The 18,872-nt window shown below is 22.8% G+C and overlaps 16 protein-coding genes and 2 non-coding genes across 18 annotated transcripts; 12 read left to right on the top strand and 6 right to left on the bottom strand.

Moving 5' to 3' along the window:
* Nucleotides 1-102: 102 nt before the first annotated feature.
* smc1 (structural maintenance of chromosomes 1) lies at nt 103-3,282 on the bottom strand (the record flags this gene model as incomplete). The annotated part of the gene is made up of 1 exon (XM_003239570.1): nt 103-3,282. One exon carries the CDS (start codon nt 3,280-3,282, stop codon nt 103-105), a length of 3,180 nt encoding a protein of 1,059 aa, XP_003239618.1.
* Nucleotides 3,283-3,348: 66 nt separating this feature from the next.
* On the top strand, nt 3,349-5,676 carry CPARA_1gp061 (hypothetical protein; the record flags this gene model as incomplete). Its single annotated transcript, XM_003239569.1, has 1 exon — nt 3,349-5,676. One exon carries the CDS (start codon nt 3,349-3,351, stop codon nt 5,674-5,676), a length of 2,328 nt encoding a protein of 775 aa, XP_003239617.1.
* A 10-nt stretch (nt 5,677-5,686) lies between these two features.
* Nucleotides 5,687-6,148, top strand: CPARA_1gp060 (hypothetical protein; the record flags this gene model as incomplete). Its single annotated transcript, XM_003239568.1, has 1 exon — nt 5,687-6,148. One exon carries the CDS (start codon nt 5,687-5,689, stop codon nt 6,146-6,148), a length of 462 nt encoding a protein of 153 aa, XP_003239616.1.
* Nucleotides 6,149-6,187: 39 nt separating this feature from the next.
* On the top strand, nt 6,188-6,925 carry prsB6 (26S proteasome SU B6; the record flags this gene model as incomplete). Its single annotated transcript, XM_003239567.1, has 1 exon — nt 6,188-6,925. The coding sequence occupies one exon, from the start codon at nt 6,188-6,190 to the stop codon at nt 6,923-6,925; it is 738 nt and encodes a 245-aa protein (XP_003239615.1).
* Nucleotides 6,926-7,004: 79 nt separating this feature from the next.
* CPARA_1gp058 (hypothetical protein) lies at nt 7,005-7,358 on the top strand (the record flags this gene model as incomplete). The annotated part of the gene is made up of 1 exon (XM_003239566.1): nt 7,005-7,358. The coding sequence occupies one exon, from the start codon at nt 7,005-7,007 to the stop codon at nt 7,356-7,358; it is 354 nt and encodes a 117-aa protein (XP_003239614.1).
* A 16-nt stretch (nt 7,359-7,374) lies between these two features.
* CPARA_1gp057 (hypothetical protein) lies at nt 7,375-7,683 on the bottom strand (the record flags this gene model as incomplete). The annotated part of the gene is made up of 1 exon (XM_003239565.1): nt 7,375-7,683. The coding sequence occupies one exon, from the start codon at nt 7,681-7,683 to the stop codon at nt 7,375-7,377; it is 309 nt and encodes a 102-aa protein (XP_003239613.1).
* A 53-nt stretch (nt 7,684-7,736) lies between these two features.
* CPARA_1gp056 (hypothetical protein) lies at nt 7,737-8,387 on the top strand (the record flags this gene model as incomplete). Its single annotated transcript, XM_003239564.1, has 1 exon — nt 7,737-8,387. The coding sequence occupies one exon, from the start codon at nt 7,737-7,739 to the stop codon at nt 8,385-8,387; it is 651 nt and encodes a 216-aa protein (XP_003239612.1).
* Nucleotides 8,388-8,615: 228 nt separating this feature from the next.
* CPARA_1gp055 (RuvB-like protein 1) lies at nt 8,616-9,869 on the top strand (the record flags this gene model as incomplete). The annotated part of the gene is made up of 1 exon (XM_003239563.1): nt 8,616-9,869. One exon carries the CDS (start codon nt 8,616-8,618, stop codon nt 9,867-9,869), a length of 1,254 nt encoding a protein of 417 aa, XP_003239611.1.
* CPARA_1gp054 (U5 small nuclear ribonucleoprotein 116 kDa subunit) lies at nt 9,866-12,421 on the bottom strand (the record flags this gene model as incomplete). The annotated part of the gene is made up of 1 exon (XM_003239562.1): nt 9,866-12,421. The coding sequence occupies one exon, from the start codon at nt 12,419-12,421 to the stop codon at nt 9,866-9,868; it is 2,556 nt and encodes an 851-aa protein (XP_003239610.1).
* An 84-nt stretch (nt 12,422-12,505) lies between these two features.
* On the top strand, nt 12,506-13,210 carry CPARA_1gp053 (hypothetical protein; the record flags this gene model as incomplete). Its single annotated transcript, XM_003239561.1, has 1 exon — nt 12,506-13,210. One exon carries the CDS (start codon nt 12,506-12,508, stop codon nt 13,208-13,210), a length of 705 nt encoding a protein of 234 aa, XP_003239609.1.
* A 370-nt stretch (nt 13,211-13,580) lies between these two features.
* Nucleotides 13,581-14,984, top strand: CPARA_1gp052 (TATA binding protein of transcription factor IIB-like protein; the record flags this gene model as incomplete). Its single annotated transcript, XM_003239560.1, has 1 exon — nt 13,581-14,984. One exon carries the CDS (start codon nt 13,581-13,583, stop codon nt 14,982-14,984), a length of 1,404 nt encoding a protein of 467 aa, XP_003239608.1.
* Nucleotides 14,907-15,173, bottom strand: CPARA_1gp051 (small nuclear ribonucleoprotein E-like protein; the record flags this gene model as incomplete). Its single annotated transcript, XM_003239559.1, has 1 exon — nt 14,907-15,173. One exon carries the CDS (start codon nt 15,171-15,173, stop codon nt 14,907-14,909), a length of 267 nt encoding a protein of 88 aa, XP_003239607.1.
* On the top strand, nt 15,166-15,238 carry trnM. The gene has a single exon. It is a non-coding gene; the product is annotated as a tRNA-Met (tRNA).
* Nucleotides 15,239-15,623: 385 nt separating this feature from the next.
* On the top strand, nt 15,624-16,517 carry CPARA_1gp050 (hypothetical protein; the record flags this gene model as incomplete). Its single annotated transcript, XM_003239558.1, has 1 exon — nt 15,624-16,517. The coding sequence occupies one exon, from the start codon at nt 15,624-15,626 to the stop codon at nt 16,515-16,517; it is 894 nt and encodes a 297-aa protein (XP_003239606.1).
* Nucleotides 16,518-16,939: 422 nt separating this feature from the next.
* On the top strand, nt 16,940-17,737 carry CPARA_1gp049 (hypothetical protein; the record flags this gene model as incomplete). Its single annotated transcript, XM_003239557.1, has 1 exon — nt 16,940-17,737. One exon carries the CDS (start codon nt 16,940-16,942, stop codon nt 17,735-17,737), a length of 798 nt encoding a protein of 265 aa, XP_003239605.1.
* A 148-nt stretch (nt 17,738-17,885) lies between these two features.
* Nucleotides 17,886-18,086, top strand: CPARA_1gp048 (hypothetical protein; the record flags this gene model as incomplete). Its single annotated transcript, XM_003239556.1, has 1 exon — nt 17,886-18,086. One exon carries the CDS (start codon nt 17,886-17,888, stop codon nt 18,084-18,086), a length of 201 nt encoding a protein of 66 aa, XP_003239604.1.
* Nucleotides 18,087-18,094: 8 nt separating this feature from the next.
* On the bottom strand, nt 18,095-18,688 carry rpl6B (60S ribosomal protein L6B; the record flags this gene model as incomplete). The annotated part of the gene is made up of 1 exon (XM_003239555.1): nt 18,095-18,688. One exon carries the CDS (start codon nt 18,686-18,688, stop codon nt 18,095-18,097), a length of 594 nt encoding a protein of 197 aa, XP_003239603.1.
* A 96-nt stretch (nt 18,689-18,784) lies between these two features.
* trnV lies at nt 18,785-18,867 on the bottom strand. The gene has a single exon. It is a non-coding gene; the product is annotated as a tRNA-Val (tRNA).
* Between the last annotated feature and the right edge of the window lie 5 nt (nt 18,868-18,872).

Below are 18,872 nucleotides of genomic sequence, written 5' to 3'. Positions count from 1 at the left end.
AAAAAAAATTTTATAAGAAAATTTTATAAAAGCCAGAGCCTTTCTGATTTTTCAAAATAAATGACATACATTCGAATAATTTAGAAAATTTTAACTTTAAACTCACCATATATGTTTTGATATTTTTTTTTTTGAATTATTTATTAGGTATTTTAAAATCTTTTTAAAATGCATATCATCTAAATTTTCGTCCAATTCATCACAAAACATGATCGGAGGATTATAAACTTTATGCAATGCCATTATCAACGAAAATGAAGCAACTATTTTTTCCCCACCACTAAGAGCCTCTATATTGCATATTTTTCTCGCAGAAGGAATTGCAATATATGATATGTTTTTTTTTTTGCTATCTTTTTCATTCGAAAGTTTTAAAAAAGCTATACCTCCTAATGGATTGTATCGTGTTCTTGTGATACGTTTATATACATGATTTACTTTTGTAGAAACTATATGAAAATTCCATTCAAATTTTTTAAGTAATTTTTTTTGACTTTTATTTATTTTTTTACTGAGCAATAAGTATCTATATTTGTTTTCCAATAATTTCGATCGAATATAAATAAAACGGTTATGATTATCTTTAATTTGCTTTTTTAAAAAAAACAAATTTTTTTGAAAAATTTTTTTATTTAAACTTACGTTGAGATTAAAAAAATTTTGAATTAAAAGTTGATTTTTCTGATATATACGGTCTTTTTTTACTAACACGTATAAATGTTGTGTACGGTCAGCTTTGGTCTCAAATATAAAATTTTTTATTAAATAAACAATTTTCGTATATCTTAGTAATTTAAAATTTAAAATTTGAAGAAATATTTTTACATTTATTAGTTTAAAATTTTCTTTATAAACATAGTTCAAAATTTTTTTTTTTAAATTTATAATTTTACACAATTTATTTAAAAATAAATCTGACATATTTTTAAAACGTTTTAAATCTGTCAGATGTTTATTTTCTTTTATCAAGTTATGTATAAACTTGGAAAAAAAAAATTTTGTACATCTTTCTTTATTAGCCATGTTTAAATAATTTAGACTAAATAAATTTACAACTGATATATATTTTTTATGAAATTTGAAACTAGAATTTTGTTTATTTGTTATTTTTTTTTTAGTCTCATATATAAAAATACAGACATTATTTAAATAAAAAATGTTTCTGTTAAAAAACATTTTTTTTTTTTTCAATTCGAACAAAGTTTTTTTTAAATTGAAAAAAAAATTTTCGATTAGACCATGAATTAAAAAAAAAATAACACATTCTCGAACACATAAAAAGTGTTTTAAAATTGTAAAAAAAAATATTTTATCGAAATATTTTTCAAATAATCTAACCACACCTAGAGTAAATAAACAAACTAAATAATTATTAGTTAAATTATTTTTTTTTTGCTTTAATGCAAAGATTATTTTGTTGCTAACCATTTGTTTAATTTGTTCTTTTAAAAAAAAGATTTTTTTTTTTTTAAAACCTGGTTTCTTTTTTGAGTTAGTCGAAAAAAAAGAAACCGTAGGATAAATTGAATTTTTTAATACATAATATCCAAATACTTTTAAATTTTTTTCTTTTCTGGATAGCTCTTTTTGACTACTAAAATAGTTTTTTTTATCCGCATAAAAAAAACAAGTTAAATCAGACTCTTCGAATTCTAAATATTCTAAAAAAACACAAATATTTCTTTTTTTCGTAGAATTATATATATTAATCAAATTTTTTTTAACTAAAATTTTTACTGGACATATTTGTGTTTTTTTTATATATTTTACTAAACTCGTTATCGCAGTTGGGTTATTTATGAAAATTAAATTAGAATTTTGTTTAACAAATTTTTTCAAAATCAACTTATATGAACAGTCTAATATTTTAAACAAATCAATACATAATCCTCTGATTGTTTTTGACAAAAAAACAGGAATAACTTGATATAAATTTTTAATTGGTTTTATTTTTTCTATATTAGGATTTTTCATGAAAAATTTTATCATAAAAATAAAATAAATATTACAAAAAATTAAGTTGAAAATAATTTTTTCATAGTTCAAGTTTATAAGCATGTTTATATTTTTAAGTCTACAAAATATATAAAAAAAAATAAAAGAAGATAACTCATGTCTGGTCAAACATATATGACATGTTTTCGCGTTTTTCAGCGATTTATTAAATTTTATATTACGTTCGAATAAGGTTTCCAAAAAATTTTTTTTTATGTATAGAAAAAAAAAATCAAATTTTATATATAAAATTGCGTAGAATTTTTTTTTATAAGTTTTATTTCTTGGAAAATAAATATTTCGAGAGGTTTTAAAAAAACATTGTATTATATACTTTTTTTTTATTAATGAAAAAATTTTTTTAAGTTTTCTTATATTTTCACTAATAAAAAAAAAATTTATTAATAAAAACTGATAGTTATCAGTCATAGAACTTTTTTTTAGTTTACCATTTTTCTTGCTTAAATATTTACATTTAATTTTATAAGCAGTAATAGAAGAATTATAAAAAAACAGATATCCCATTTGTAATGATTTTTGAGCATTTTTTTTAAGCAATTTCAAATTTTCGTGTAAAAAAATTTTTTTTTTATAAAAAAAGAAATTTTTTTTTTCTGTTTTCATATCAATTTTAATAAGTTTGGATTTGTCAGCTATTTTTTTTTTTTTATAAAAAAAAAATTTTTGGTTAATTATAAATTTTATTTTTTTGAAATAAAAATAATCATTTGTTCGGAGTTTATTTTTTAGCATTTTAATTTTTTCCCAAAGTTTATTTTTTTTCTTAAAACTAATTAAATCATAAAATAATCTTGTTAAACAATTTTTGTTTAAAAATATAAAATTATTTTCTAAATTATTTAAAAATACTAATTCTCGAACGTTTTTAAGTCCTATCCAGTCAAACAAAATTTTGAAATGAAAAAAACTAACGTTTTTATCGTTTAGATAAAATTCATTAATACCATCGGTATCGATTGTTCTTGAAATTTTAATAAATATATATTCGTATTTTATAATTAAATCGACTCTAGAGATGATAAAATTTTTTCGAATAGAAAAATCTGGAAACAAATACTCAAATGAACTGCAGTTTATATTTTTTAAAGTCTCTCCGCATACAAAAATAAAGGCCTCGATCAGGTTGGTTTTCCCTGTTCCATTTTTTCCGGTTATCCAACCTGTCGTTTCGAACGTATCGAAAAAAGAAGACTTTTTATAAGATTTGAAGTTATGTATTTTAATAAACTGTATTTTAAAGTCAGTTTGCTTTAGCATTGTATTCATGTATCAGTTTGGTCACTTTTACAAAACTGATTTGGTTGCTAAAGTTATAAAGCATACAATTACAAAATGGTCAGTTATGTAAATTGGGTTTGTGATCAAAATTTCTCTGATTTAGCATTCAAAAAAAACGCCTTAAATTTAATGCTCAAGTATTATAATTTAAACAAGATAAAAGAATACGTCAGTTCAAATAAAAAACAAAACTCAACCTTTCTTTGTTCTCCTTGGTATTCTAGTATATACCGATTTCTTTTTGAAAATAGTTCTGATATCATACATATATTTAAATACTCTCGATTTAAAATCACCAAAAAAATTATATGCGCTGGGTTTTATATGACAAGAACAATGTATAATTTTAATTTTTTTTTTCAAAAAAAGAAATATGAGTTTTTTAATTCGTACTATTCCAAAAAAAAACAAGACACGAGAAATTGGAAATTCAAAATGTTAAACAAATCTATATTTATAGAAAATAGTGAAATTTTTTTAACTACTGATTTTTTCTTTTTTTCTTTTTTTGAATGGATGTCCACCCTGAAAGAAACAAGCAAATCGAGTTTCTGTGAATATAAATGGGGTTTGTATATTATAAGTTCGATTTTGTATCGGTTTTATATCGATTTCTGTTATAAGCTTGAAAAAAAAAATTTAAATCGATTTATAACATTGATTGACAATAGTTTATTTTTTAAAATTTTAAAATTTTACAAAATTATCATTTTGTGTACAATTTTAAATACAACATCAAAAACAAAACTATTGCTCAAATGTTTGCATTTAACAAACAATAAAATATATTTTATACAAATTTCTAACAAACGTAAAAAAAATCCAAATTTTTCCATATTTAGTAAATTTAAACTAGAATTTTTTTCTAACACAAATTGCTGCGGATATCTTATACGAGAACATTTCAGTTTGTTTTTTTTCAATTTTCCAAATAATATATTTATTATTTTGAATTATTTTAATACAGAAAATATTGATTTTTTTTATAAAAATCGTAAACTCGGTCTTGTAAAAGATAATATAAGCGTTTTAAATTTTAAGGCGGGCCAACGAATAAAATATGAAAATAGAAACAGTTTTGTATTTAATTTATCTTTGAAAAATATATCATTTACTTTTTTCTTTTTAAAATATGTAATTGTATTTTATTTTAAAGAAAAAACGAATTTCAACATTTGGATCAATTTTTTATACGAACTTGAATATTATACGTGTAAATTATTCACTTTTCCGTCAATTGATTTTTTGTTTTATTTTTTTATAAAAAACTATAATAAACACAAAAAAGAATATTCTCGTTTATATATGGGATTCTATATAGAATATATATTTACTCTTTTCAAGTCTGAATATTGGTTAAACAGCAGAAAATACATCGGGTTGCGAGATATTTTTTTTAGCTCGATCATAGCAAAACTCGATAAAATTTTTTTTGTCTACAAATTTTTAATGAAATTTTTAAAATCAAAGAAAAAATTTTTTTTTTCTACAATGTCATTTTCATATTCAAGTAGACATGGATGTGAAAAAAAAACTGAGTTGACAGTAAGGCGTTTGATGGATTTGTCTAGTCTAGAAACTATAGCGAAATTGCTAATTTCAATGGGTAAATTTCTTTCTAACGGAAAATACTTTGAATTGGTTTTTGGATTAAATAGAAAAAAAATAGCCAGAAGCAAAACGTTGCTTGGTATATTATTATTCAAAACAAACAATATAATTGCAGCTAAAAAACAGTTGTTATTATCTCTATCATTCAATCCCACTGAGCCTAATGGATGGTTGTACGTAGGTCTTATCGGAATATTTTTAAAAGAATTTAAATTGAGTTTGCGTTCATATAATAAAGTACTAGCTCAAGATTTTTCAAACGATTTTGTTTATTTTAATCTGAGTTTTCTCTTATTTCAAAAGTTTAGAGATAAAAGAAAAGCTTATATATTGATTAAAAAAATAATAAAAAAGCACCCTTTATTTGTTGTTGTCAAATTTTATATATACTGTTGTTTAGATTACAGTATATTTTCTTGGACGCATGTCGTAGAAGGGGTTTCTTTGTTTACAATGTGCAAATCCGATGCATATGTACCCATTCATAAGATATTGCATCACATTTTGCAAAACTTGAAAAATTTTTTTTTAAAAAAAAATTTTTTTTTAAAAAAAAAAATTATTATTTTAATTAGTTTAATTTTTAATACACGCGAGATAAGCAAAAAAATGAAAAGTTTTTATCATTTTTACGAAATATTAAAAAATTTTTTATCTAGTATAAAAAACATTTCAAAACTTTGCATTCGAAACCAAAGAATAGTTAATAAGAATAACTACTTAATTTGCCACACATTATTTATAAAGAAAAAATATTTATACATAAAATAGTTTCTTTTTTATGAATATCATAATCAAGTATCTGCAAAAAAGAAAAGAAAGGTTGTTATATCTAAATCAACGTCATAATATTTTTTTTAAAAACATAATAAATATGCATTATAAAAATACCATAAGAGTTAGAGCTAAGATAATTTTCGGTTTTTTATATTTTATGAAAAATAAATCGGTAAACTGTCAGCCCAGAAAACAAATAAAATACAAAGAAAGACAACGCCCAATCGGTTGCTTTTATAAAAAATTTTTTTTGAAAGAACAGATGAGAACTGTATTTTTTTTTTCTTTTTCTTTTAAATTGTTTATATTTAAATTAACATTGTGTTTTTTTGAATTATTTTCCAATATATATCGAATATTGTATTCAATTAAGTACATAAAATATTTTTTTTTAGGTATAAAACAAATTGCATTAGTTTGTTCCCGATTAAATTGTTATAGATCCAGAAAAATATTTGGTTTATAACGTGATTATCCTAAAAATAATAAATAGCGTCTACTTCGTATGACATTAATTGAAAGTTATTGGAAAGTTTTTTTATGGAATAAAGATGGAAAAAAATTTAAAAAAATATTTTATTCGGTTAATAAAAAAAAGAAAAATTTCAACCCTTACCAAAACAATTCAGGGACTATCATTTCGATAGCAAACCAAAATTATTGTGTAGTTGTTTCTGATACTCGTTATTTGAATGGATTTTCAATTCCAACTCGTTTCCAAACTCGTATTTTTAAAATTTCAGAAAAAATTATTCTAGCATCAGCGGGAATGTTTGCAGATGCTTTTTTTTTTCAAAAAAAAACAAAGACCAGCATTAAAGATTACGAATATGGTATTAAAAAAGCTATTTCTGTTGAAAGTTGTGCTTTCTATATTTCATCTTTACTTTATTCAAAAAGATTTTTTCCTTATTATGTATTTAATGTGTTGTCTGGACTGGATGAAAATGATAAAGGTTCGGTATATAGTTTCGATTCAGTCGGAAGTTTTGAAAAGCTAAAATTTAATTGCATAGGAGAATCTTGTGCTGCAATTCAACCGCTTCTCGATAGTTATTTTGAACATCAATTGAAATTAAAGTTTAACTTACGCACAAAATCAATTCAAGATTTAATCAATTCTATTAAGGAATTTTTTTTAAAAGCTTCCAAAAGAAAAATAGATATAGGAGACGGGCTTCAGTTTTTTATTATCAATAAAAAAGGAATAATAAATGAAAATTATCTACTAAGAATCGAGTGAACTTATATTAATAAATTTTCTTTATATTTTTATAATTACATTAAAAACAAATCGCGTTTAAATTTAAATCTAATTAACAATGAAAAAAAAATATAGAAACAAGCGCGATATTTATAATTTTTTAGAAATTCATAGTTTTACTGGTATTTGTATGGGATGTTTTTTTGGAACAAAGTGCGGAATTACGGTTGGATTCGGAAACGTTTGTTCTAGCACAAAAACAATGAGCACAGTGTATCCGTCTAAAAATCTGTTTGTGCATAACGGGATTTTAACAGGATGTTATTGTGGAATTACCATTGGATTTGCAGTTGGAAACAAGTTGGCTTATTTTTTAGGAATCGGTAAAAAGATAAAATTTTCTTTTTTTCACGACTTCCTAAATTTTTTTAATACCGTACGTTTATTTAAACAAAATTTGGTTGTCAAATGAACTATTAAATTTTTTTTTAATAAACATTTCTTTTGCCACTACCTTTACAATGAGAACACACGTTGTATTTTTTTTGCAAACACTTGGGGCATGAACTAAAATATTCTTCTAACTTTTTATAAAAACCAAATTTTTTACCCTTACATAAATTGCATTTTTCAAAACCGAATCCATTACACCGAAAACATTTTTGGTTAGGTCTGAATTTTATAAACAATCCATTTTTTTTTGAAAAATTTTTTTTTATGTTGAATATTATACAACTCAAGCTTATACAGATAAATCCACTTGCAGTGTAAAATTTTTGGGGATTACATAAAAGCATTTTTTAAAAAAAAGAAATTAATATTTACTTAGGTTTTCTTATTCTAAAAAAAAATGATTATATTTAAAATCGTATATCATTTTTTATCAAATAAAAATGTATTTCAAATCTTATCTAATTGTAAAAACTTATATAATTTTTTAGTAAAAACGACAACATATTTATTTTTTGAAAAAAAAAAATATGATAAAAATTTCCACATATATGAAATACAGCTGACCCGGTGTTTTTTACCTTATTGTATTTTTAATTTTTTGTTTTTTTTTAAATTATACTCAAGCATATGTATTAATAATGATAAAATTTTATGTGGATACAAAACTTATACTAAAAGCTTACAATTTTATGCAGAAAAAAAAAATTCTAAAAAATATTTTTTTCTATTTAATTTTTTTTCAATAAAAACTGCCTTTTTTTCTATAGATGATATTGTTGGTAACTTGATTAAAATAAACTGTTTTTATTTTGCAGATATATCCGATGTATTTTTCAAATGCTTGAAAGTGATATTGAATCGAATTTGGTTTACTGGATTAGGTATTATAAGCCATATGATTTACTACGAAAAAAAAACGAAAAGGAAAAATTATTTTTCGCAAAAAAATAGTTTTAAACTTTATTTTACTCTGATCTCTTTTTTTCCTAAGTTTGTTATTAATAAAAAAATTACGAAAGAATTTTTAAGAAAATTTAATCCAAAATAAAACAAAATTTTTTATATAAAAATTGTCAATAAAATTTATTTATGAATATTCGAGAAAGAGTGTAATATCTGGTTTATTTCATAATTAACTTTCAAACGATTTTTTTTTTGAACATATTCAGACGCCAATCAAATTAAATTGTAATTACACAGTTTTTTTTATGCTAAAAATTTATTTTAACTTTAAAACTTTTATCATAACAAACTAGTTTGAACGTAACTAAGAAAAATGCACCAATTTTTTAACTTGTCATACGATGATTTAACAAACAGATCGAAGAATATACCTATTTTTTCATTTGACAAAAGAAAGATAAACCCGTCAATTAATTTAATCGCAGAATTTGTTAAAGAAGGTAAAACAAAAAACAAGATAATTCTAATCATAGGTCCTCCTGGATCTGGAAAAAATACCACAGGATCAATTCTTTCTCAGAAATTAGGAAAAAAAGTTCCTTTCATCATTACAAGTGGTTACAAATTTTCTTATTCAAATTTTAAAAAATCAAACCATATAATACAAAATTTTCGAAAATCAATTGGAATAAGGTTAGTAGATGAAATTTTTTTTTACGAAGGGAAATTAATAAGCGCAAAAGTTTACGATGCTCTTAATTTAGTAAAAATTAACTTGAAAACAGTTGAAAGTAATTTGTGTATAAAATTATTTGATTCTTTGTATCGAAAATTTATCAAGAGCGAAATTAGAATTGGAGATATATTGTATATAGAACCAAAAAAATCCATTATAAAGGTGGTCAATACAAAACGCAAAGATTTTAGTATAACTGAATATAATTTTATACCAAATGGAAAAGTTTTTAAAAAAAAAACCATTGTTCGTGACTTAACATTAAATGATTTTGATATGATTAATGTTGGATTTAAAGACCAAAAATTATCTAAATTATCACATGTTTCGGATTATCTGCGCCAAGAAATCGATAAAATAATTTTAAAATGTCTTCAATTAAAAAAAATGAAAATTTTACACGGAGTTTTTTTTATTGACGAAGCTCACGTTTTGAATATAAATAATTTTTGGTTTTTAAAAAAATTATCAAATTTTAACTTTTCTTCAACTCTGATATTATCTACAAACCGCGCAATTTTTGCAAAATTAAAAAGATTGAAAGGGGTTGGCCTTTTCTTAGAATTTTTTGAAAAATGTTTGATTATAACAGTAAAAAAATATACTGCAATTGAAATAATGAATGTTATGTTGCTCAAATTTAAAAATAATAGAAATGTTATATCAGGAAATGTTATAAAAAAATTTAAATTTATGATTTTTGAAAAAAAAAGTATAAATTTTTTATTTTTACTCAGCTTAATCTGTGTGTCAATTTATAAAATGTTGAAAAAACAAAATCTATGTTCACTTATAGTTGAATTTGCAAGTTTTTTATTTCATTCGCCATTGGAATGTCAGTTAATTTTTAAAAGCCAAAAAAACTATATTATAACGCATAAAATATTTTAAGTATCTTGAAAAAATTTTTCTTTCCACGAATCAAAAACAGAAGAGAAAACGACAGCATCTTTGGTTAAGAAGTTAATTTTCGAAATCAAGTTAACGAGGTTTAAGAAAAACATGTCGCATTTAACTGCAAATGCTGTTTTATTTGTAAAAAAATTTGAAGAAAATATGTATCCTTTTTCAGAACGAATGTTCTTGACAATCAAAGAAAAAAATTTCGAATCAAACGAAATTTCCGACATACAACTGGGTTCACATGTAATCCAATTATAATTATCAAATAATTCATTAAAAAAGTAGTTATATTTGGCAAAAAATTTTTTAATTAAGAGTCTGGAAAAAATTTTTTCCCTTTCTAGTTTAAATTTAAGCTTGTATAAAGAATGGAACAAAGAATGATTTTTATTTAACATTGTATCGAAACCCCATCTTAAATTGCTTTTAACCAGACAAAAATTTGTTTTAATTTCATGACTCGCCGATAAACAACATGAATAGGCTTCCGAGTTTGGCCCAAATAAACAAGTTGAATTTATTTCGGTTATACTGGTATTATAATTTTTTTGACAATTTTTTATGAAAAATGCTGAATTTATAGATTTTTTAAAATTGTTCCAGTAAACAGAACACAAATTTTCTTTTAAGGTAGGAAAAAATCCGTCTTTTATTTCTTGATCAAGTTCGATATATAGCTGGCAGTTTTTAACTAGTTTGAGTCCGATGTTGTAATTCGACTTCTTAACTGGATTATCCTTGAAATAAATTGTTTGCTTAGTAGACAATAATATGTCAGAAACGTTTGTATCAATCCTGTCGTGACAAAACTGAATATCATGAAGTATGCAATCTAAATAAAGTTGACCGGTCCCGTGCAAGAATAATTTACCGAATTCGTTAATTTCGCAATATGACATTGTGTAATTTTTAACAGATTTTTTCAATGAACTATAAAATTTTTTCAAATTAAAAAAATAAATAGGTTCCAAAGAAACGGCTAAAAAAGAATGCAATCCATTTCCTGACAGTTTTTTCAAAAAAGAAAAATAAACGTTAAAAAAAAACAATTTCGTTTTAGTGCTATTTCTAAATAAAATCGCAGTTTTTCTTATTTTTTTATCTATCCCTCGTACAATTGCAACTAAGCCTCTTGAAACAGACGCTAATTTGAGATTATACTGACCGATTGGTAAAAGAATATTTTTTATTTTACAACTTAAACAAAAAAATTCAGCTAGATAAAATTCATGGCCTTCAGTTATAAGAGAAGTGTTTGTTTTCTCTTTGAGTTGCCCTTTTAAAATTCTAACTAAACTTAGGCAATTATTTTTTTTTCTAAAAGAAAAAAATTTGTATACATAGCATAAAGATTTAAACGTGTATTTTTTTTTTATAAAATTTTTTTTATATTTTTTAGTTTTTATAAAATGAGGAATATGTTCGATTATAGACGATATTAACCCGATGTGATTTGGTATTAATTTTAAGTTTCTACAACCACCAAAAAAAAATAAAAAGATATTTTCAAATAATTGTCTAGAATTTTGGTTTTGAGTTTGGTTTTCGAATATTCCTAATTCGTTCTGAATAAACATTTGAATATGGATGATAGGTTCGCCTACTTTTAAAAAAGTTAATTTGTATAGAGGTTCTATTATAAATTGACAAAAAACAGTCTTTTTTTCGATTTTTCTTTTTTTTTTTAGTTTGAATTTATCTCTGTAATGAAAATTATTCCAAAAATAAACCGATAAATCGGCAACAGACAAACATGTTGAAGGTTGACATGATATGTACATATCAGCATACTGATTTAACGTAAAACTCCAATTTTGTAAAAAACTTGCAAAACACACGTTGTTATGAATTGGGTTAAAAAAAAATATTTTTTCTTTTTTTTTTTTTCTTTTAAAAACTGATATTTCTAAAATCGAATTCAATTCATCCAAAATTTTTATTATTATTTTTTGTATCATTTTGGTAGAATAAATATATTCCAACATTAATCGATCAAATGCATTTAATATTATAACGATTGGCAAATCATTTACTAAGCAATTTTTTAAAAAAAATTCTGTACCTGTTAACACTCCTTCAGACACATCTATTGTCAATAAAGCTCCGTCTGAAATTTTTATACCTGTTAAAATTTGATCAAAAAAATCAAAATGCCCAGGACAGTCGATTAGAGTCACCAAGTAAGACTCTTTTTTTTTATTACATAAAAGAAGATTTGTAATAGATGATTGTAATGACATTGCTTTTTGTTTTTCTAGGTAAAAAAAATCAGAAAAATTACAAAAAAAATTCATCTGGTTATTCAAATGGACGCTCGATGACAACGAATTAACAAACGTACTTTTTCCATGATGAAGATTCCCCACCACGCATATGTTTCTAGTTTTTTTATTCTTCTCGACCAGATTTTTTATAAGAAAATTTTTCGTATAAACAGACCTAATAGTCCATCTTGTAGTATCTGGAATTTTCCACCTTTTGACGGTTTTACTAGTAATTTTACACGAATAATGTAAATTTCCATAATCGTCGTAACACATAACATCCGTAGGTATAAGCGACTAAATAGATAAAAATAAATATAAACCTTTTATTCTCAAAAATTCATATAAACTAGCTGTGCCATGAAAATAAAGTTCAAAAGTCAGCTTACGAGTTCAAATTTTCAACAATTATTTTTTTTCTGGTGTTCTTTGTTAATTTTCTCGGACAAAAATTACTTTCACATATCTTTGAAAAAAAAGAGTTTTTTCTTTTTTCTTTTTTTTAACCCTAAAGTTTTATATGATTTAAGTGTAAAAAATACATTTTTTTTACTCAGGAAAAGTTTCGAAAAAATCAACAGATTGTTAATTTTATCAAATTTTAAGTATTTTTTTCTGAAATATTCGAATATCGAGCTAATTAATTCTATTTCGAGTTATTTTTTTATAAATTTAAAATTACACGTTTTTAAAAAAATTATTTTCATAAATCAAATGAAAAATTTTCAATTTTGTGTTAAATTACTAAAAAAAATCGCTATAAGTGTTGAATCTAATTTTCTATATCACTTCGAAAAACTTCCTAAAATGGTAATTATCAATTTGATGGACACTTGCGTGTATTATCAATTTGGAAAATATTTCCTTCATATCATGTCCAAAATACATTTTCAGAGAAACGACAGAGTAGGTTTAAGCTTATTTAAAACTTTATTGTATATAAAAAAAAATACTTTTTTAAATAATTTAGTTGAGAAAAAAAAAATAATCTACGTTATTATCTATTTTAAAAAAACAAAAAAACAAAAAAAAATATACAATACAATTAGGAAAATGATTAATTAATTAAAATAAATATATAAAAACAAAAATTTGCGTAAATTCATCTTCTTTTTCTTGTAATTTCTAGTTTTGAAATAACTTTTACTATTTTATATTTTCAGTTTCTTTTTTCTCCAGTTTCTTTTTTTCGTGTTAAATTTAATTTTAGAAACTTTTTTCAAACAAAACCAAACGGGTAACGATCTATTTTGGTTTTTTTTTTTAATCAGCTTTTTTTTGATGCTCAATATTTTATTACTAGACTAAAAAAAATTAGTTTTTTTTTACAGAAACAAAAATACCAATTATAAGTTTACTTACCATTTCTTAATTTGTAGATAGTTATTATTTTAAACATTACATCTATAATCCCATTATTCCATTACCATATCTGATGTACTTACCTTTGATTGTTAAATTTTTTTTTCCCGAATACTTAACCCAATTTTCATTGGCTTATTTGCCCGTGAAAATTGATACCCGGTTATACGGTTTGTGCTTAATGAGACTTTTTTTTATAAATTATTGTTTTAGTTATATAGAATTTAAATTTTTTTTGAATATATTTTCGTTCAAAATTTATAATATTTTTTTCTCTAGAATGTCAGGAACAAACGTATTAGTTGTTATTGACAGAAAAAAAATTTTTGTTAATAACAACTATAAAGAATGTTTTTTTCGAATAGTTTACACAAAAACCACATTTTTTCCAAAATTAATTTCGGTTTTTAGTTCTGGAAAGAATAGAACATTTCGAAACAGTTTAAAAAAATTTAATAGAAAAAAAAGTATGTTCTTTTTTTTATTGAATAATATAATCAATTCTACTAAATTTGCTCCCAACATCCAACTTATTCTTTTTTTAAAAAACGCAGGAATAATTAAAAATTCAGTATATAAAAATGAAGTTAAAATCAGTTATACGGGAATAAAATTTTTGTTGAATAGTTTAAATTTAAATTTTTTCAAATTTTTCGAAAACTTTTGCAATAAAATAAGCTCTATATTTGAGAAAAAAATAAATTTTCAAAACAGAAAATTTTATATTTTTTTATATCACGAAAAAGTGCTTAATAAAATGAATTCGCTAAAATTATATGTAAAAAGAAAAAAAAATTTATTTGAATTTCTAACTGAATTTCAAAAAAACAAGGTAAATACTCCTAAACTAATCGAAGAGTTGGATGAAAAAACTATTTTACTTTTTTCGTTGTTTCACCAGTTAAAAATTTTGTTTTTTCCTTGTTTCTTTGATAAAATTTTTTATGTGTTTCGTAGTCAAAAGAAAAAAAGAAAAAAGGTTGTTTATCAATTATCCAAAAAAATTAAAACGAAAGAATGTTTCCAAATGATAATAGAATCAAATTATAGAGTTTATGCTTATAACAATAATACCTTTTTGAATAAAATACTGATTCAGTTTTGTGATTTAATTTATAATCTTCCAGGCTTATTTGTAGGTGAAATAAACAAAACGTCAATACATAAAGCCATACACAAAGGAATAAATGCAAAGAATATAATAAGTTTTATTTTAAAAAACTCGCATTATATTCACCAAAATTCTTGTAATCCTATTATTAATCAAATTAGAATATGGGAATTTCAACAGAGAAAAACCTCAACCCATGATTGCGTAATGTTAATGGATAATATGACATATGGTCACAGAAATACATCAAAACAAACTTTATCTCGCTTGTATATTTTTAAAAAAAAATTAATTTTCATCTATTTTAGTCAAAAATTGAATATTGTTACATCTAATAAAAATTTCTCCCAAATAGCCGATTTTTAGATTGTTTTTCCATTCTTCGGTATTTAAAAGATGTAAATTAAGATATCTATCAACTGACATCAATATACCTTTATAATCTACTCCCCATTTCAGTTTTATAAAAATTTTTTTATTCTTCAAAGAAAGTAAATATATTTTGGGAGTTATTATATTTATATTTTTATCTTTTTTTTCTAGAGTAAGCAACATGGCGCAGTGGTTAGCGTGTTGGGCTCATAACCCAGAGGTCCTAGGTTCGAGACCTTGTGTTGCTATTTGTTACTGACATTGATTTGAGCTGGAAAACAGTGTCGCGTTTTAAAGATTATCGGCAAGCCATCTCGATTACCATACGTACAATTTTCAGAAATCCTCATTAAAAAATTATCCTAGTATACACCACTTATTCGATATTTTACCAGAGATTTTAAATCTATAACAAAATTATCATCAAAAAATTGTTACATTCTGTAGACCTAAATTGAAAAGCATAAGCTTTATGATCCTGTACAAGTACAGTCGATCTTCCTTTTTTCATTAATTTTTAAATTTTTTTTAAAAAAAACATTTAGTGAAATTTTTATAAGACAAGTTTTGTATAAAATCGGCTTCTTGATAAAAACTAAAATCGCAGTTTTAGTTTTTTATCAGAAAATTTCAATGGAAAGTTCAATTTTTCCTGTGAATATTTCTTTAAGAAAATACATAGATTTAGTTTTTTTTACACTTTTATGCAACTTGCATTCATGTTATATTTTGTACAAACAATTTAAATTCACATTTCGTACGAATAAACATAGCAAAATTTTATTCTATTTTATATTATTTACCAAAAAGAAAAATAGTCTTAATAAAACTTTCATTAACAAATTTACTTTTTTTAAATTATACTCTTTAGATTTTTTTAATGCAAAAGAAATATTTTCTTTTTTTTTTTTGAACTATATTGCAGATTATAAATTGTATTTTAAAAAAAAAACTGCAATTGAATTGTTTGGTTATATTTATAATAGCTGTTGGATTTTTAATTTTAATAAAAAAATTAAAAATTCAAATACAAGTTCGAAAAATTTTAAAGCATCTTATTTTAGATTTTTCCGAAACTGTTTTTTTATAAAATCAAATGAAAAAAACTTTCAGCTGAATACAAAAAAAAATTTATCCAATGAAATAACATTTGTTTTTTCCCCAAAACAGGCATGCATCCGGAGTCCTTATGTGATTTTTTCACCAGAATGCATCGATTTTTTTTTGTCAAAATTGAATGTTTTTTTCGGAGTAATTTTAAAGCTGTTTTTTTTATTTTCTTATTCATTTAAAACATCATTTAACATCATTATACTTTATATTAAAAATTTGTTTTTTTTCAAAAAAAAAAAATCTGATATCACAACAACTTTGTTATATACATTTTTTTTTTATAAAAAAGAATTTGGAATTGATAAATTTTTTTATAATAATATGTGTATTGTTTTTTTCTTTTTTTTTCAAAACATTTTTTTTACAGTGAAAAATTTTATTCTTGTTTTTCGGCTAGTGTTGATTTTTTTTTAAATTCTATATATAATACTACTGATAAAACAACTTATATAATAGACAACATTTTGGTGTATACACGTTTGCTTGAATTTCTACGAAAAAAAAAAGAACATTTGATTGTGCAAAATGTCAATCAGATGTGTTTTTTATATATATAGGAAGAAAAAACTTAATATTTAAACGCAAACACATGAAGCGCTTTTTTTTACAGATGTATTTTATCGTAGCTACACTTATAAAACTGTAAACATTTGGTATGAATTATTGTTTTATATAAAAAAAAAAAAAATTTTTAAAAACAATCTTAAAAATATCAATTAAAATGCTAAAAAATTTTTTTGTGAGTTTTTACTCAAATTTTAAGGATTTTGTCAAAAAGAGTGCTCGATTTTTTGTTTCACGACGTTCTGTTTTTTTTGTTCTGTTTGAATTAGTCAATGTTTTTAAGATCTATAACTTTCAATCAAAAAAAAAATTCAAAAAATAAACGTATCTTATCAAAAAAAAATCAAATTACTGTTAAAATCGGATTGATACAAGAAATATTGCCTTATTTAAACGCAAAACATACAAATTATAATTTGTATGTTTTGCGTTTAAATAAATGTGCTTTGATAGCTCCGAATCGAAATTATTTTTTAACAAAAACATTAAAACATTTAACAATCGATATCTGTTCTAAAAAGCATAATAATATAACAAAAGATATGTTAAATGAAAACTATTTTAAAAACTTTCCCAAGAATGCTTATATTTGTATTGAAAAAATTTTTAATTTTAAAATAAATAATAAAAATTTTTCGTTTCTAAAATATTTTTATTTTAAATCAAGCTATTTGAATTATAGAAATTTTTTTTTAACAACTTATTATTTTTCTTCGATTCAACAAACGTTTCTAGAAAATAATTTAATTTTTAACCGTTATTTAATCCAACTTATTTTTTTATTTCATTTGACTGACTTAGATAACTTTTTCAAAAAAAAATCACTCAAAAGATTATCTATATGTTTACAAGCTTTTTTTATGAAATTTGATTTAAATTTTTATAAAAATTTGAAGCTATTGAACAAAAATAATGAACAAAATTTTTTAATCAAAGAAAATAGAACAAATAAAAAATTTTACATAATTAAAAAAAATTATTTTTTTAAATTATTTTTATTTTATCAAACAAAAACAGTAAATTATGCATATACTGTTTTAAAGGCTTTTTTTTTTGTCGACATTACTTGAAACTATACCTAATGTACAATTTAGTTTACTTTTTGTTTTATTTCTTTATAGGTTCCTGAGAATTTTAAATAAAATAAAATATATTACAAAAAAAATAAAAAAAATATGGTTTAAAAAAGTTTTATTTATAAAATGTATTCAGCTTGAAATGATAAATACGATTTCCGTGTATCAAAAATTTCACACATGGTTGATCGTTTTAAAAATCGTATCCATTTTAAAAATGATTTACATGAAAAGAGAAAAATCTGTTTTTAAAGTAAAGTATTTTGAAAATATTTTGGATCGATCTGAATTTTCTATAATAAATAAAACAAACAACAATTATTTGCAACTAAAACTTATTTAATAGTAAAATCACTTAAAATTGGAGAAAGGCATTTTTGTGTAACTATTTTGCGTGTATTTTGCTTTTAAGTAAGCTTTTAAAAACAAATTAGTACTGATTTGATTTAATAAATATCGGTCGATATGAATTTCACGTAAAGCGTGAGCCATTTTCAGTCTATTCTTTAAATCTTGATTTCCTCTTTTTCTCGATTTTTTAAGAAAAATAAAATATTCATCATCAAATATCCTGGTATTTACAGAGTCAACATCGAGTCGGTTCCGAGTTGTAATAATATGACCGGGTTTTATCCTGCGAATAGAAATACCATTCAAAGAAAAAGGACCGGAAATTACAAACATCTGGCATTTAGTTGTTCTCAAAATTATAGCTTTTTTTCCTCTGAGTTTTCCAAATGAAATAATAACTATGGATCCTGTTAAATTTTCTGTTTTTTGAATTTTTTCTTTTTTAATTCGATTAAAATTCGAAAATTTTGTTTTATCTATTAGAGATTTGCAGTTTTTTTTTCCCAACTTCATTATACCACGATTTTTGGAATTTAAATATGTAACTACAGAATTTAGCCAATTTTTCTTTTTCCATTGAACAATGCCGACCATTTAACTAAAATCAAAATAATTTTAAGTTTAAAGTTGTTTTGTAAAGATGTTAAATACAAATCTAAAATTTTTGCAAATATAAAGAATAATACGGAATATGGCTTGAGAGGTTCGAACTCCCGACACTCTGCGTGTAAAGCAGATGCTCTACAAGCGCTTAACCACTGAGCTAAAACCACGTACG

This window comes from Cryptomonas paramecium, chromosome 1 (assembly GCF_000194455.1).
Source record: "Cryptomonas paramecium strain CCAP977/2A chromosome 1, complete sequence".
In the NCBI taxonomy this organism is placed as follows: Eukaryota; class Cryptophyceae; order Cryptomonadales; family Cryptomonadaceae; genus Cryptomonas; species Cryptomonas paramaecium.
Note: the sequence above shows the minus strand (reverse complement) of the source record. Positions and strands in the feature narration are given on the sequence as shown.